The sequence below is a fragment of the Rattus rattus genome, chromosome 8, assembly GCF_011064425.1.
Source record: "Rattus rattus isolate New Zealand chromosome 8, Rrattus_CSIRO_v1, whole genome shotgun sequence".
Taxonomy (NCBI): Eukaryota; Metazoa; Chordata; class Mammalia; order Rodentia; family Muridae; genus Rattus; species Rattus rattus.
In genome coordinates, this window is record NC_046161.1 from 66992819 (window position 1) to 67010169 (window position 17351).

General features: G+C 44.6%; 1 protein-coding gene across 1 annotated transcript in view; it reads left to right on the forward strand.

Moving 5' to 3' along the window:
• Positions 1-4879: 4879 nt before the first annotated feature.
• Nedd4 (NEDD4 E3 ubiquitin protein ligase) overlaps positions 4880-17351 on the forward strand; it is an 84915-nt gene continuing 72443 nt past the window's right edge. The window contains exons 1-3 of the mRNA XM_032910856.1: positions 4880-4964; positions 11668-11832; positions 12772-12845. Of these exons, the coding sequence (XP_032766747.1) occupies positions 4908-4964; positions 11668-11832; positions 12772-12845 (296 nt within the window). The 5' untranslated portion in view covers positions 4880-4907. The remainder of the gene's footprint in view (positions 4965-11667; positions 11833-12771; positions 12846-17351) is intronic.

Below are 17351 nucleotides of genomic sequence, written 5' to 3' on the forward strand. Positions count from 1 at the left end.
CTCACAGCCATCCGTAACGGGATCTGATTCCCTCTTCTGGTGTGTCTGAAGACAGCTACAGTGTTCTCATATATAATAAATAAATAAATCTTTAAAAAAATTAAATAAAATCTTAAAAAAATAAATAAAACTGAATAGGGGTCTCTTCCTCCCTTCTTAGCCCCTCTTGCTATTTGTTCTTCTCTGTTCTTGTCCCCATCCCCAGCCTCCACGTGCTCATGGCCCGCTGCCTTTCTGATCTTCTAATCTTCTCTCATTAAACCTCTCAAAAACCAACCAAACAAACAACAACAACAACAACAAAAACCCAAAAAATACCCCAACAAACTGAATAGGAAAGTAAAGAAATTACTTGAGGAAGAGCGTGTCTACAGAATGAGTTACAGGATAGCCAAGAATACACAGAGAAACCCTATCATAGAGAAAAATAAAAGAAAAACAAAGAAATAAAAGAAAGAAAGAACGAAAGGAAGGAAAGAAGGAAGGAAAGAAGGAAGGAAGGAAGGGAGGAAGGAAGAAAAGAAGGGAGAGAGAAATTACTTGAGGGCCAGCAACATGGCTTAGCAGGCAGTTCTTGCGGCTGAGCCTGATGCTCTGTGTTTGACCCCGGGGCCCACGCTGAGGGAGGCGAGAACTGACTCCTGCGAGTTGTCTTGTGACTACCACATGCCTGTGCACACTCACACATCCTCTCAGTCAATCAATCCGTGCCAAAAGAAATGGTTTGGTTGGCTTCAGACAGGTGTCTGTATTACGTAGGAACTAAGACAGGACAGAAACGCAGGGAAGATGATGGACACGGGAATATTGAAGCCACCTCCCAGATGAGAATGGAGATTCCAGCACAGGAGAATGGCCCCAGTGGGTAAAGGATCTGCCTTGCAAACACGAGGGCCTCGGTTCGATTCCCTTAACCCACATAAAAACGTCAGGGTTGGCAGCATATGCTTTTACTCCTGGGCTCTGGGGAAAAGACAGATGAATTCTGGGGATTGCTGCAGATGAGGCTCCCTACCCAGGGAATTCCAGGTCAGAGAGACTGAAAAAATAAGATAAGAGGGTGGGGAATAGAAGAAGGGGAAGCTGTCAGGGTGGTATTTCTAAGGTGAATCTATGGTCTCCATACACCATGTACACCAGCAGTCATAATTGAGAGCACTTGCACGCGTGCGCACACACACACACACACACGCACACACACACACACACACACGCACGCATGGCGCGAGCAAGCAAGCGAGCACATGCCCAAGTGAAATCCAACACAGTTAACGTTTGCTTGAGGACTTTCCCCACTGCCAGCTATAAACCTGCAGTTTACTGTGATTCCCATCAGAAACCTTAGTTACAGTAGAAGAATGTGTCCCGACTCCTTGTGCAAGCCTGGTGGCTCCTGATTTTATCTTACCTGACTGGGAACCTCTCGAGCCACCCTAGAATGTTGCTTGACAAAAAGAGAGGAAAAACCATTTCTTTTTTTTTTTTTTTTTCCTTTTTTTTTTTTTTTTTTTCCGGAGCTGGGGACCAAACCCAGGGCCTTGTGCTTCCTAGGCAAGCGCTCAACCACTGAGCTAAATCCCCAACCCCGGAAAAACCATTTCTTAGCAAGCCTTTGAGAGGTAACCCTAGACCACCAGAATGATGTCTACACTTAAGCAGTACTCTTTTTTAAGAAGCCCACACCCATGCTCTCCTGTGTACTTTGCTCTCTCTTCTCTCTTTCTTTCTTTTTTTCTCCCAAGACAGGGTTTCTCTGTGTAGCCCTGGCTGTCCTGGAACTCGATTTGTAGATCAGGCTGGTCTTGAACTCATGAGATATCTGTTCGTCTCTGCCTCCCAAGTACGGGGATCAAAGGTGTGAGCCACCCACCGCTGCCTGTGTTCTTTCTAGTTTTAATAAACTTCAACTCTGCTCCATACAGGCTAGTCCTGAAATTTTTAACTGTGGCCAAGGATCTAGTTTTGCCCCAGGACAGGTCTCTGCAGACCTCAGGCTGATGCAAGTGACAGTGTGAAACCATGTCTCCCTCCCTGCTACTACTGACTGGAATCATGTGACAAGTACCTCTGTGGAGATCGCTTGAGTTTCTGATTGGGTAAGCTGAGGTTTTATCCCAGTGGGCTTCAGTTTGTTTCCTAAGAAGGCAAGGTGGCTGGAGCCTCCTATGGCTTTTCAAGGACTTATTTCAACATACTTATAAAACTATTAAAGAAGAATGATTTGAGTTAAAAATCCGGGGGGAAAAAACGAGGTCTGGAATACCTACATCACTATACTTAAAAATTACTATGGCCAATTATTACGTATATTAGTGTTCGTCAGAAGAACAGAGAGAGAAAACATGTGGGTATATGAAAGGGAGTACTATGAGAATCTATATTCAATTCCCTCGAACTCACAAAAGATGGGAGGAGAAAACTGACTCCATAAAGTTGAATCTGACCTCCAAATGCTCCCTGGTAACCAAGCAAGAACACAAGAACACAAGAACACAAGAACACACACACACACACACACACACACACACACACACACACACACGAACAGCCTCCGTGAAAATCCCATAGAGTTGAGGAATACATAGAGAAAAGGGGTTTTCATTTTAGATAGCTTCCTCAACTTGAGGTTAGTTATTGAACCACCAGTTAACCACTTCTCTCTTTCAAGTTCCCTTTAACTTCCGGAGCCAGTTTCGTAGGCCCTCTAGCTTTCTTCTGCGAGAGAGTAAGCACTCCTGTTCAGCATATGCAAGCACCTGCCTGGTTAATTCTTCCCTCATTTGATGGGAAGAAAAGAACTGTGATTCAAATACTGGGATTTGGAATTATTGTTATCAAATGCTTCAACGCATAATCTCATGGGGGATTTCTCAGTGATCCTATTGCCAATTTCAATGTCTTCCATCATTAAATATTAATTCCAATAATGGGATTGACTTCTGATCTTGTTTGAAGTAACATGAATGGCCTACTTAAAATTAAATGTAAAAATATTACACACAGCGCCAGGTGTGGTAGAACATGGTTTTAATCCTGGCTCTCAGGGAGCAGTAGCCGGCAGATCTCTGTGAGTTTGAAGCCGTTCTTAGTTCTACATAGTAAATTCCAGGCCCATCAATGCTATACAGGGAGACCCTGTTTTATTAAAATAAAATGCAATGAGGTATTAAGAGAAATTATTATTCTCAAAAATAAGAGACACAATGGATATATTCAAATTTTCTTTTTCTTCTCCCTCCTCCTTTTTTGAGACAGGTCTTCTCACTAGGTAGCTCTTGCTGTCCTGGAACTCACAATGTAGATGGAGCTGGCTTTTAACTCAGAGATTCTCCTGCCTCTCTGCCTTTTAAGTGCTGGTACTAAGATGTGGGCCACTGTGATTGGCTTATTTTATTCTTTTTTTTTTTTTTTTTTTTGGTTCTTTTTTTTTCGAGCTGGGGACTGAACCCAGGGCCTTGCACTTCCTAGGCAAGCGCTCTACCACTGAGCTAAATCCCCAACCCCCGGCTTATTTTATTCTTAACATCTAAGAACACAGATGTGTGAGTTTATAAAGCAAAAGAGTTAATTCTACAACTGCCTGTTCATTTATTTGTGAGACTGGGCCTCCAAGCTAGGCCTGGACATGCTAGAAATCACTCTTGCTACTAGTTTACAGCGCTAGCCACTATAGATAAGATTTAACTAAGCCAACAATCCTGATTATTCAGGAATACTCTACCCATAATTACTTGTTACATCTGTCCTAACACAAATGATAAGACGTGGATTACATATTAACAGAATTCTGACAGCTAATATGAATTAAATGGATGCCGACAATGTTCAAAGAAATATTATGTAAACAACCAATTGCTCACGCCCATCAACGTTTTAGACGGTGACTAGTAAGTCAGAATTAGTTTAATTCTCTTCGGAAAAATTAAAATGTATTGTTTATTTTGTAGGTACGTGTGGAGGGAGGTCAGAGAACAATTTACTGGAGCCGGTTCTCTCTTTCCTCCATGGAGGTTTGGGGTATCGGACTCAAGGTCGTCAGGCTTGGTGCCGAGAGGGCCTTTATTTACCTCCTTAGCTATGTCGTGGCCCCTGCAATTAGATTTTGAGAGTCTAATTTCCGCAATATTTTGCCACTATAGAAAAACATGCTAGCATTCTGGCCTGTAATGTAGGCTCAGGACGGTGAGTCAGAAAGATGCTGAGTTGGAGGCTAGCCTGGGAGCCACAACAAGCCGTGTCTCAAAACGTAGGAATAGCGGCTATCTTCCCTCCCCCACCCTTTCTTCAGGGCCTTTCTGCCGCGCTGACGGTTGAGGCTCAGCTATGCAGGTTTGGATGGCTGACTACGCCTGGTGGCTGGCCTTGAGGCCGACACCCCACCAGATTTAGGCCTGCGCATTCCTTCCCCGGTCCTAAGGAGGCATCCGACCCTCAAGAGCACGCTTTCAAATGTGGCTTTAGGTTGGGGCTAAAACGCCTAATCTGCAGGCGACATTACGAGTCGTGGCAGGCTCCTGGGGAGACCTGTTGTTGAGCAAAACCGCAAGGTAGTTTCTTTGCGGAAGAGCCACGTTTCTCGTCCCTTCCCCCACCCCACCCCACCCCCGCCTATTCCGGGGGCTGCGGGCCTCAGCCACCAACCTCCCCAGCCCTCCCCCCGCGCGCGTCCCCGCCGCGGGCCTCTCTACGCGCGCTCCTGCGGAGCTCCTTGTTTCTGGAGTCCCGCCACGCTTGCTCCAACCCAGCCCCCCAGCCTCGCGCGCAGCCGCAGAGCGTGTCCCGCCCCTTCCCGCCGCGCGCCCCTGCACCCCCGCGCGCTCCCGGAGTGGGCCTCCTCCGCTGCAGCGACGCCTCCTCCTCCTCTTCCTCTCCCGCTGCTGCAGCCTAGCAGGGGCGGTTCGTGCAGTATGAGCTCCGACATGGCAGCCGACGACACGGAGGCCCCAGTGCTTTCGGAGGACGAGGTGCGGGGCGGCTGCGGGCCGCGCGGGGGCTCATCGTGACGGGGGAGGCGAGCGGTCGAGGCCCGAGCTGGGCCGCGCGCTCCGGAGCGGGGCTGGCGGGGAGGGAGAGGTGAAGAGAGGCGCGCACGAGGCCGCCGAGGGAGCCGATCCCCGCCTGCTCGCCTCGCTGCTCAGGGCCTTGGGCCTCCCAGGCGGCCTCCGGGGGGCCCTGGCTTCGCCTGGGAGCGCTCAACCTCTGGGAGAGGGCGATGGCTTGGGTGGGGCGGCCTTCTGAGACTCAGCATCCAGCTCCTACCGCAGCGGGAGCAGACAGAACTTAGCGACTTTTCTTCTACTATGGCTTCCCGAAGACCAGGGTGGGAACGAGGGGGGTGGGGGTGGGGGTGAGGGTGGAGGTGGGGTGGGATTCCTTCGACTCCGCGGCGAGAGTCAGCTGTGGGAAGTTCACACTTTGTTTCAAGGCCTTTGTTAGTATTTTTAAAAATGAAGGCAAAAAAAATCATAAATACTTTAAAGACCACCCCCCCCAACAGCTGTTGGCCAAGAAAACTGCAGCCCAAGGATTTGCGGCAGGCAAAACCGTCTGTTGCAGTCGAGCAACTTAATCGCGACTTTGCCTCGCGCTCAACTAAAAGTGAGGCCCTCTTGAGGAGGGCTTCGATGGAGCTGGCGGTTGTCTCAAATGGGTGGGGCATTAGAGACTTCGTAGTGTTTAACAGTGACCCTTTCAGATTGTGCGTGTGCGTGTGGTGTGTGAGTGCGAGAATCCAATCTGCGAGTTCCTGTTACTTAATCTAGCGGTCACATGTGCCTTTTATCAAGATCGGACCCAATTAGCTGAAAATTCCCAACCCCCCCCCAATTTCTATTCCTTTCTCAGATACCTCCAAACGCTATCGTAATGGCGCCCTCCAATTTTTCCCATTTCCCAAAGAGCTTTTTGTTTATACACAGTGGGCACTTTATTAATGTAAGATAATTATTGCAACATTTTGAAAACGTTTGTGTGTGCAAGCGCGCGTGCCTGCGTGTGCGTGTGTGTGTTGTGGTTAGAAATTAATTTCTTGGGCAATCGTGGTATTTTTAAAAAAAAAAATGGGTGGGAGGGAGGACATATTAAATGAACTAAGCCAGGCCTAGAGAGAGGTTACTCATGGGAAATCTAGAAAGTTGTTTTTATAAAAGTTGTTAGTAAAGGGTCTGGAGAGGCTCAGTGGTTGAGAGCGCTTGTAAAGGACCATAAGTACGGCACCATGGTGGGGCAGCTCATAACCTGTAATTCCAACTCCAGATCTGGTGCCCTCCTCTGGCCTCGGTGGCACCAGCACACACACAAATAAGACTACATCTTTATGTGAGAAGTTGAGAATAGTTGGTGAAGCTGGGAAGAGCAGTGGGGGGAGAGAGGCCAAAGCAAAGGCCACTGAGTGGGTACTGGAGCACGGGAGCAGTAAGTTCTGTTGGGCTATTAATGCAGGGTGGGCTAAAATGCTTATATTCTTTAGAATGTTACAAAATGGGCTGTAGAGAGGACTTAGCAGTTAAGGGCACTGAGAGGGCCTAGGTTGGCTACTCAGCACCCACATGGTGGTTTACAGCCCTCAGAAATGATGCCCTCTTCTGACCTCTGTGGAAGTCAGCCATAGATGTGGTGTGCATAAGCACGTTCAGGCAAGACGCTCACACACAAAATAAATAAGTAAACCCTTAGAAAAAAGCCCAGTCCTCGGGGAACGTTTAGAATGTGGCAGGCAGCCCGATGGTTTAGCCACTCAGGAGCAGCCTTCCATGTCCCGTAGCCAGAGGCCACAGTGAGCAGTCCACGTTATTGTGCAGGAGTCAGGAGGTACTGCTGTTCTGCGCCTACCATGCCTTCCTGTCTCCCCTGCCTGCTGCACACCCACTCAGTGTGGAGGATCTCAAGTTGGGGTCCGACCCTGGCCTTGGGTTTCCCGTTGCTACTGGGAGGCTGGCTCTGCCAGATTTCTTTTTCTACCTCCTTCCAGCAGAGCCAGCTGGTCACAGACTAAATATCGTTAAAGTCGTCTTTGTCTGTTTTCTCCCTCTGGGCCCAGTATCTGTATTCCTGATTGTCTTTTTCATCTGCCCAGCGGAAGTAAAGATCTTTATGGCAGCCAGTGGGTGCTCAGCAGCAGCTGGGGCTAGGAGCGCTGCCTTTGTAGTAAGGACTTCATGAACTCATGGAGGATCTGCACTCCTGAAGATTTCATGACCCAGGGCCTCTTATATCCCCATGATAAAGGTCTAGATATGGGTTCTGTGACTCAATTTTCTCCTATTTTTCTGTGTCTACTTGTGCTCATTAAGGGAATGAGGTAGGAAGACAGACATGGTTGTGAGCATCTTCCACTGCGGTGCTAATTGGGTTATTAATATTTACTTAGCAGACGTTCATTAACTGTTCTGTGTGTGTTGTGCCAAGCCCCAGGGATACAGAGGATAAAAGACTGCCAGCCTCCAAGGAGTTGACTATATGGTGAAAAAGATAGAAATTCTTGTGTGCTGGTTATAGTTGGAAGCTCATGCTGTCATTTGGCATTTATTTTCTGGTTTATCACAAAACCAAATGGGGGCTTGGAACGAACACACACACACACACACACACACACACACACACACACACACACACCCGAAATACCACACACCACACATACCACACACTGCACACAGACTACACACACCAAATACCACACACTGCACACATACCACACACACCAAATACCACACACTGCACACATACCACACACACCAAATACCACACACACCAAATACCACACACTGCACACATACCACACACACCAAATAGCACACACTCTACACACCAAATACCACACAGCACACACATCTCATACACTACACACACAACACATACACATACACATACCACAAACACACATACATAGCCACATACTTACATACACACACCCCACAACATCCCCCATACACATTTTTTTCTTCGTTTAAAGACGGAAACATGGCAGCTGTGTCATCTCTTGAGCTCGGACTACTCAGAGTAGGCAGCCTGCTGCCTGTGATTAAAAGTGGTTGGGCTGGGGTGTGGTTAGTTTAGTTGGTGGAGTGCTTGCTTAGTATGTATGTCTGAAGCCATGGATTGGATAGCCCACATTGCATATACCAGATGTGGTAGCCCATGCTTTTAATACCAGCACCTGAGAGAGAGGGGCAAGAGGAGTTCTGTGAGTTCGAGGCCAGTGTGGTCTATATAGTCAGGTCCTGAACAGCCAGGGCTACATAGCAAGACCTTCTCTCAGGGGAAGAATAAAGTCAAAGTCATGTAGCAGTGCATCAGAGCACACCTGTCAAGCCAAGGGGAACCGGCTGGAGGATCAATTGACTAAGACAGCCGGAGCTATGCTGTAAGCTCCTCTCTCCAAAAGAAGGAAATAGATTCACACAGATCTGGAACAGAAACAAGGAGAAAGATGAATAGAAAAAGTTGCATCTAACACCCACTTTTCAATGAGTTTTAGTCCTTTTTTTTTTTTTTAAAGAAATTTTTATCAAATTTATTTTATCTATATGAGTATACTGTAGCTGTTTTCAGACACACCAGAAGAGGGCATCAGATCCCATTACAGATGATTGTGAGCCACCATGTGGTTGCTGGGAATTGAACTCAGGACCTCTGGAAGAGCAGCCAGTGCTCTTAACCACTGAGCCATCTCTCCAGCCCGAGTTTTAGTTCTTTTATGCATAGCCTGTGGAAAGAGGTTCTGTTTGTAGAAATTTTACTATTAAAACATTAGCTAAATGAAGAAGTGTAATATAATTTACAAGATTTGCTTTGATGGCCACTTAGGATTAACTATGGAAAATAACTCATCACCTCCTTTCTTTTTTGAAACAGGGTCTCACTATATCACCTGGAGAACTCTGTAGATCAGGCTGGCCTGGAACTCAGAGATCTGCCTGTCTGCTTCCTGTTAGATTAGAGGTGCCAAGCATTTCTCCTCAGTCTTTAGTGGGAGAGAGAAGATGTGGGCCTGAGGATTACTACCTGTTGTCCTCCCAGGGGGCTGCCAGCTTTTTAGAGGCTGGGAACTGTTTCCCAGTTAGTGTTTGTGAGAAGTAGGCTTCCTAGTTAGATGCACTTACTGAAGATTGGGGGTGGGGTGTTAAAAAGAAGGGTATCACTTTGGCTTTTTCTGTTGACAAGCAGATTGAAATTTTCTACATAGGAGTTACAGTGTTGGGGGCTGGAGTGAAGGCTCAGTAGTTAGGAGCACTTAGTGCTTATGTAGAGACCGGAGTTCAGTTCCCAGCACTCATTAGGCAGCACACAAACAAGCAAACCTGTTACTCGAACTCCAGAGGATCACTTCGAACTCTACTGGCCTTCACAGGAACCCCCACACAGATGCACGTACCCACCCACAAACACAAACATCTAATTAAAAATAAAAGTAAACCATAACAAAAGAGAATGCCAGCGTCTGAGGCTAGAATTGTAGCTTAGTTGGTCAAGTGCTTGTCTAGCAAGAGCACTGGGTTTATGGGTGTGGTGCTGCATTAAGGTTCAGGACGCTCCTGGCTACACGTGTGCATGCATAGCATCCTGCATGTGTGTACATACTAATTTAGCCCTGTTCCCAGCCCTGAATCTTCCCTACTTAAATTCATAGAAATAGTAAGAAATTCTTGGGAAGATTTTTCTGAGATTTAAAAAATTACATTTATTTACTTGTGTGTGTGCGTGTGCGCACGTATACATTTGTGTGCCATGGTGCATGAATGGAAGTTAGAAGACAACTTGTGGGAGTCAGCTGTCATCATGTGGGTCTAGGGAATTGAAATTGAGTCTCCTGTCTTGGCAGCAAGGGCCAGGGGGCATGGCACCGTTTTGCTGACACTCTTGTGAACTTTTTTCAATTTTGTTTTGTCAAGACGGTCTTTCTGTGTAACCTTGGCTGTGCTGGAATTCACTGTGTGGACCAGGCTGGCCACGAACTCGCAGAGACCAGCCTGCCTCTGCCACCTGAGTGCTGAGATTAAAGGCTTGAGCCACCACTGCCCAGTGAATTTTGTTTCTTACACATGTTATATAAGATAGTAATTGGGTACCATTGTTAATGTCTTGTTTTTATATTCCAGTATGGACTCTCAAGTCATTTATTAAGACCACAAAAAATTCAAGGGGTTGGAGATTGGAATGTATTGGATTTACAGATTACTTTGGAGAAAGTAGACAACTTATTAAATATAGTCCTCACAAACACAGAGAGTATCTCCATTTATTAGTTCTCTCACGTCCTTCAACAGTGTTCTTAACATTATCCTTTGAAGTTTGTGCATTTTTACTAATTTTGTTTCTGTATCTGGTACAATTTTAAACATGTATATGAAAAAAATATGTGTATTGAGACTTGGGTCTTAACTGTGTTGCACTGGCTGCCTTGGAACTCATTATGTAGACCAGAGATCTGTCAGCCTGCCTCTGCCTCTTGAGTGCTGGCATTAAAGCCATGTACAGATTTGAAGGGGAAGGCTCTTGAGGAATTGTCTGAGTCAGATCTGTGGGGGGTGTCTCGATGGCTACTTCATGTAAGAAGACCCAGTCTAACGTGAGGGGCACACATCCCTGGTAACTTATTCTCACTTAGTGTCTTAGTTATTGTCTGAAGAGACACTGACCAACAGCAAGTTGGGGAGGAAAAGGCTTTTAACTTACACTGGCCACGTAGTAGTCTGTCATTGAAAGAGTTAGAACAGGAACTCAAAACAGGTCAGGAACCTGGAGGCAGAAGCTAATGTAGAGGCTGCTTACTGGCTTGTTCTTCATTGTTTGCTCAGCCTGCCTTAAAGCACCTGGCTCTACCAGCACAGATGTTGCCTGGCCCACAATGGGCTGGGCCCTCTCACATCAATCACTAATTAAAAATACTTGCTTACAGTCCAGCCTTAGGACATTTTCTATATTGAGGTTCCTTCTCTCATGGCAATAGCTGTGTCAAGTTGACATAAAACTAGCCAGCCCAGTTAGCCTGAGTCTGTAAACAAAAGAATGAATGTGGTTTTACCAGGCTGTGCACTGAGTTTATGGAAGTTTTCATTATACTGAACTGCCCTACAGACTTTTTAGGCAGAGATTCCAAACAATGTAAGAAAAGCTGACTAATGGCCAGCAGGTCTCTGCTCTTGACTGGCTATGATGTGAGACCTGCTTGGATTCTTGCTTTGACTTCCCCTCCATGACGGACTGAGGAATTTGTAAGCCAAATAAGTCCGCTAAGTTGCTTTTTGTTGGGATATTTTTTCCCAGTTGCTGAAATGAATCCAGTTTTTGGATTTAAACTATTTGTAGTCTGTATGATAGTTAAAAGAGAGTGTATCGGGTTGGGGATTTGGCTCAATGGTAGAGCGCTTGCCTAGGAAGCGCAAGGTCCTGGGTTCGATCCCCAGCCCCCCCCCCCGAAAAAAAAAAAAAAAAGAGAGAGTGTATCAGTCCAGTCCACAGCTTGGAAACATTGCCTTCATTTCCTTTTTATACATGCACAGATAGACTCACATCCAACTTTTTATTTGCTGAGCCATTGAGAATAAGTTACAGAGTTTGTGCCATTTTCCCCTGAATATTTTGTTATGTATCACTTTAGAAAGTGTAATATTTTTATTAATTTGTTGAGAATTTCATAATCATGTATTTTTTTTTTAATTTTTACGGGTATGGGAGTTCTGTCTGGATAAGAATGAAGAGGGTGGTGGATCCCCCAGAAGTGATGTCACAGATACTTGTGAGCCACCATGTGGATGCTGGGAGTTGAATCCGAGTTCCCTGGAAGAGGAGCACGTGCTTTTCACTGCGGATCCATATCTCGAGCTTCACAATGTACGTTTTTAAAATTTTTATTTATGTGTATGGATGTTTTGTTTGTATGTGTGTCTGTATATGGTGTGTGTTCCTAGTGTCCATAGAGACCCGAAGAGGGCTTCTTCAGCCAGAACTTGGAACTGGACGTATAGTTGGTTGTGAGCAACCATGTAGGTGCTGGGAATTGAATCCAGGTCCTCTGGAAGAACAGCTGATGCTTTTTACTACTGAGCCATTTCTTAGCCCCACGATTGATTGATTGATTGATTGGTTGATTGATTTCTTTTGAGGCAAGGTCTCATTATATAGCCCAACTAGCCTGAAACTTAACTCTGTAAACCAAGCTGGTCTTAAATTATTCTCATGTTGACGCCAAGGGAGTAGAGTGGTTCATCACCTCACCTAGCCATACACAATGTAATTTGACCATTCTCACCCCACCAACTCCTCACCCAGCTCCCCTTAGATGAGACATCTCTTTTAAGACAAGGAAGTTCTCCTATAGGACCTCATTCCACTGTGACCTGCAAGATCATTGCTATTTGACATATCATAGTGCGCTCACTGTTATTTATAAACTCTTTAATGAGACTTAAAATTACCTTTTCTTAGTAGTTATTACAAATGATTATGATGAGCTTTTGATTTTATGTAGTGAACGTGGTAACAATGGAAACTTCCTTAGTTACCATTGTCATTAAATTTTTCTTATAAATTTTTTTTTCTTATAAATTTTAAGGCTAAATTCTTATTGTGTGTAATAACTTGACTCTAGTTCTTTGCTTTTTGTGTGTGTGATCAAATGTATCTAAAAATGATAAATTTTGTTTTTATCTTCTTTTATATACCTTTTAATCAGATTACTTATTTTTAAATATTCTCTGAATTTAGTATTCTGATTATCATTGTATTAGATAACTTGTAATTACTTAAATAAAACCACCCTTTGCATTTTAGGATGACACGCGAGTTGTGAGAGTGAAGGTTATAGCTGGCATAGGTCTGGCCAAGAAAGACATCTTGGGAGCCAGGTAAGTATGATACGTGGGTTTGGAGTTTAAAGAAATAATATTTCTTTCTTGGACTTTGATTAAATGAAAATCTGAATGATAGTAACAAATTTTGGTGTACAGTGAGGACCTTACAGGTTAGGTGGTTGATTATTTTCTTGGTATCTGTAATAGTGATCAGTGATAGTTATAGATTTTTTATTTTAAGTCTCTAAATCCTTTACCAGATAATAACCACCATAATCTCTGGGTGCAATAGAAAAAGTACCTCTGAGCATCAAATGAGCAGAGCGGGGAGTACTGGGGCGGAGCCACATGAGAGCGAAGCAGTGGTGTGGAGTGGTTCCCTTATGGGAATTAGTCTGAAGCCAGGGAGAATTACAACCTGGAACGGGAGAGGTAGTCTCCACAGCCTGAAACCCTGGAGCAGGTTGGACTCTCATGGTGGAGAAATGAGAAGAACAGATTGGAAGGAAGCATGGCAGTGGTAAGGATTCTGGAAGATTTGTACTCTCAGCTGGTGTCAGAAGATCTGAGCGGAGAGCTACTGGCCCAACAAAGGTTGTGACCCTTGTCCAAACAAGGTAGATAAACATGGAAAAATAATAGAACCTAGATTCTCTGTAACTCAGCTTACAGTGTCCGTGACACAACATGTAGTTATCTGGTCTGTGAAGAGACAGGGAAGTGGAGCACAGTAAAGTCAGTCAATAAAGAGTCTGTGAGAGAGTGTGGTGGGAGGCAGAGGCAGGGAGATCTCTGAATTCAAGGAGTGTCTGAGTTCCAGGGCTGCCAGGCCTACATAGCGAGACATTGTCTTCAGGAAGCAAAAACTGGGCCGAAGGGAAGAGTATATGCTCATGGTCAGTCAAAACCTTGGAAGTTTCAGGAATGAAGTAGAGACATACATACATACAGACAGACAGACAGACAAAGGGGGAAATTCTACAACTAAAATATATTTGAAATTAAAGTACTTTGGTTGGTTATGATAGCTGAATGGATACATAGAGCAAAGATGAACTGAATATAGATTAATGGGAATCATTTACCAATTAGAAGATGATAAAGAAGGAAGATCTGTTTTAACTACGTTCCAGAAAGATCAGAGAGCTGAATAATGAAATAAAATAATTTTTAAAGAGTAAGTGTCTAAATCTGGAAACAATAAATGAAATATACAACTGGACTGGAGCGTTGTCTCAGCAGTCCGGAATTGCTCTTACTGAGGATTCCCAGGGACCCGCCTGTGACCAACTCCAGGGGATCTGGCGCCCTCACGTGGCCTCCACAGGCACTGCACTCACAAGTACACATACAAATCTTTTTAAAGAAGAAACGTTAAAGCAGGTTAAAGTTCCTGGTGAAGAGAGGAAAAGAGCATCAGAAGCAATAAATACCTGGAATCTTCAGACACTTTTTTTTGAAATTAAAAGTTTTATTTTTGTGTGAGGGTGTTTTGTCTTCATGTATATGTGTGTATGCCTGATATTCATAGAGATGAGAAGAAGGTATTGCGTCTCCTGGAACTGGAGTTACAGATGGCTGTGATCTGCCATGTTTGTGCTGGGAATCAGATTTAGGTCCCTTGCAAGAGCAGTAAGTGCTCTTAACCTTATACAGAATCCATTGGACTCGGGACTCCCAACCTTATCTTAGGGATTTATATAGATGAAAAGAATACCCATGGGAATTACAGCACAAAGGGCGGACGTGTCTGCTGTGACCCTATGTGGGAGAATGGTGCCATAGAAAGCAAAGGCAAATGAATCACTAAAAAGTAGGAGACATAAATAAGCCATCTGTCAGCAGTGAGGCAAAGAACGCTAGGTTTTATAAGAGCAGACATTTGCAGGGTTTTTGTTGTAGTTTTGTTTGTTGACAGAATTTCTCTATGTCCCTGGCTATCCTGGAACTTGTTCTGTAGCCCAGGCTGGCCTTGAACTCAGATCTGCCTGCCTCTGTCTCTCAGTTGCTGGAATTAAGGGCATGAGCCAGTGCCACCATAGCTATGCAAGCACAGTTGTACACCATAGCTGTAAAAGAAATTTTAAAATGAAATTCTTGAAACAATTAAAAAGCCAATACAAAACAATTTTTTTAATGGTGACAGGACAAAGGAAGGAAAACATGCATTCATATATTGTTTCTAATCATGTAATATATTCATGTAATACATGAAACATTGATGGGATAAGTAAATGTCGGGCAGAAATTAGAAAATAAAACTCAGTAAATGTGGTGAAAGCGACTGTAATCCCACCACTCAGGAATTGTAGGCCAGGCTGAGTTACACAGCGATACCTTCAAGAATCTACAACTGGAGCGGTCTGTGTTGAATCCCTGGTGGTGAGGGATGTGGGGGGCATGGATCAAGGAGGGCAGAAAGATCTGGTAGTCATTATGTAGAGGGTGTGTTGGCACGAAGAGACAGGCGTGTTCTAGGTGCTTGCTGGATTCTAGAGAATTCTAGATCTTGCTTCAGAGCACCTACATCGACTGGCTTACAACTGTGTGTAAATCCAGCTCCCAGAGATGCAGCCCTCTCATGGCTGTGGCAGGCACTACATATATACAACACAGAAGCATGCATTGTGTGCACATAAATAATGAAACTCTCTTTAAAAAAACATACACTTAAATACAGCTTAATAATTGATACAGCTAAGTTGGGGAAAATGGAATGGATGCAGAGATGGTATAATGAAGATTGCCATGAGTACGAGCCCCTCATGGTGGTGCACGCCTTTAGTCCCAGCACTTAGGAGGCAGAGGTGGGTGGATCTCTGAGGCCAGCCTGATCGACGTAGAGTATTTCAGGATGGCTAAGGCTACACAAGAGTAACCATGTCTTGGAAAACAAAACCAACAACAATCAGAATCTGATGAAATAAGGCTCAACACGAAAGTACTTCAAATATCTCACAATGATAATAAAGTCACCAGGATACGTAATAGTCAGAAATGGATATATGCCTGCTAACAGAACTTGGAGATGGATGGCTTGAACTTGACAGGATTAAAGGAAAGTGAAAAATTCTATAGTAATTGATAAAGACACTCATGCCTTTTTCACAATTGTTAAAACAGATACTTCTTAAAAATCACATGAGGCTGGAGAGAGAAAGCTCAGCCATTGAGCCTGCTTGTTGCTTTTCCAGAGCCTCAAGATTGTTTGCAACACCATGTCTTGTAGCTCACGCACCTGTAACTTCCTCTCGGGCGTCCAAAGCCTCTAGCCTCTGCAAGCACCAGCATTCAGACTCACACACACACACACACACAATTAAAAATAAATCTTAAAATGAGAAAAACAACTTTGTACAGTATTACCTATGTCTTTGGCTTAAGAACACACATCCTAATGGTTGCAGAGCAAACATACTTGACTGCAAAATAGATGTTCAAATGTACACAGTACAGTAACAGTCGTGGCCTTGTGAGCATTGTCTGTCTTTGCTGCCTGATAATCTTAACTGAAACTTGGTGTTATCTCAACCAAGCATGTACTTGTTGTTTACAGTCTACGGTTCAGAAGCCCCTGGAGTCTTTACCTTGATCCACTCTTACAGGTCTTATGAATTAACTCTTGTGTATTTGTTTCTAATTTGGTTATGAGGTCTCAAGAGGGAATGTCTGTAAACTTTAGACCCGCCCTCACGATGCTCCAGCGATTTCATTGTGTTTTCAGAACGCTTTTATGGTAAAACCTCAAGTCACCAGACGTGCCTCAGGAGATTTGCATATCTTGGTCAATGCCCCATGACTGGTCTGATCTGGGTCCATACTCTTCCTTCCCACGAAGGGAGCCCATTGCCAGGAGAGAAGTTGGGTTCAGAATGTCAGTCGGGTGAACACAGGGCAACTCAGTAAAAGTCACAGGAATGGTCGGTAACTGAATAAACCTCAGAGAGAGCAAAGTGCGCCTCACTGGGCAGTGGCAGCTGTGGAGCCACGGGAGTTCACACTGTGCTATGTGGGTGAGAACATGGGATTCAGGTCTTCCCATGTGAATTTCTATTTCTGACTGGTGAGAGTTTAGAGCAAGCTCCCATGAGTTTTGCAGCATCACACTATGCCTGAGAAGTAGTCACTGAAGTATCTGCATTGTCTGCTGTGATTCGTGATTCCATTGTGATCCCAGGAGGTAAATATATGAGTCAGCCACACTGTGTGGAGAAGTAGAAGAAAACGCTCTTCTCTCCCCCCTCCCTCCCCCTCTACCCCGTGTGTGTGTGTGTGTGTGTGTGTGTGTGTGTGTGTGTGTGTGTAAATGTGTACATGCCTTGGCATGGCATGTAGATTGTCAATTTGTGTGAATCCGTTCTCTCCTTCCATTTGTGGGCTCCGGGGAATCAATTGTCGGTCTGCTCAGTCTGCTCCAGCTCACTGACCCAAGACTGACCATGATGTGTGTACACTTAAAGACCTAAGAGAAATCTCAGATGAGGATATTGCAATAAAGAAGCAGTCGGACACCTGTTAACCTGTTAACACCTAGTTTTAACTATCTTATAACTCAGTAGT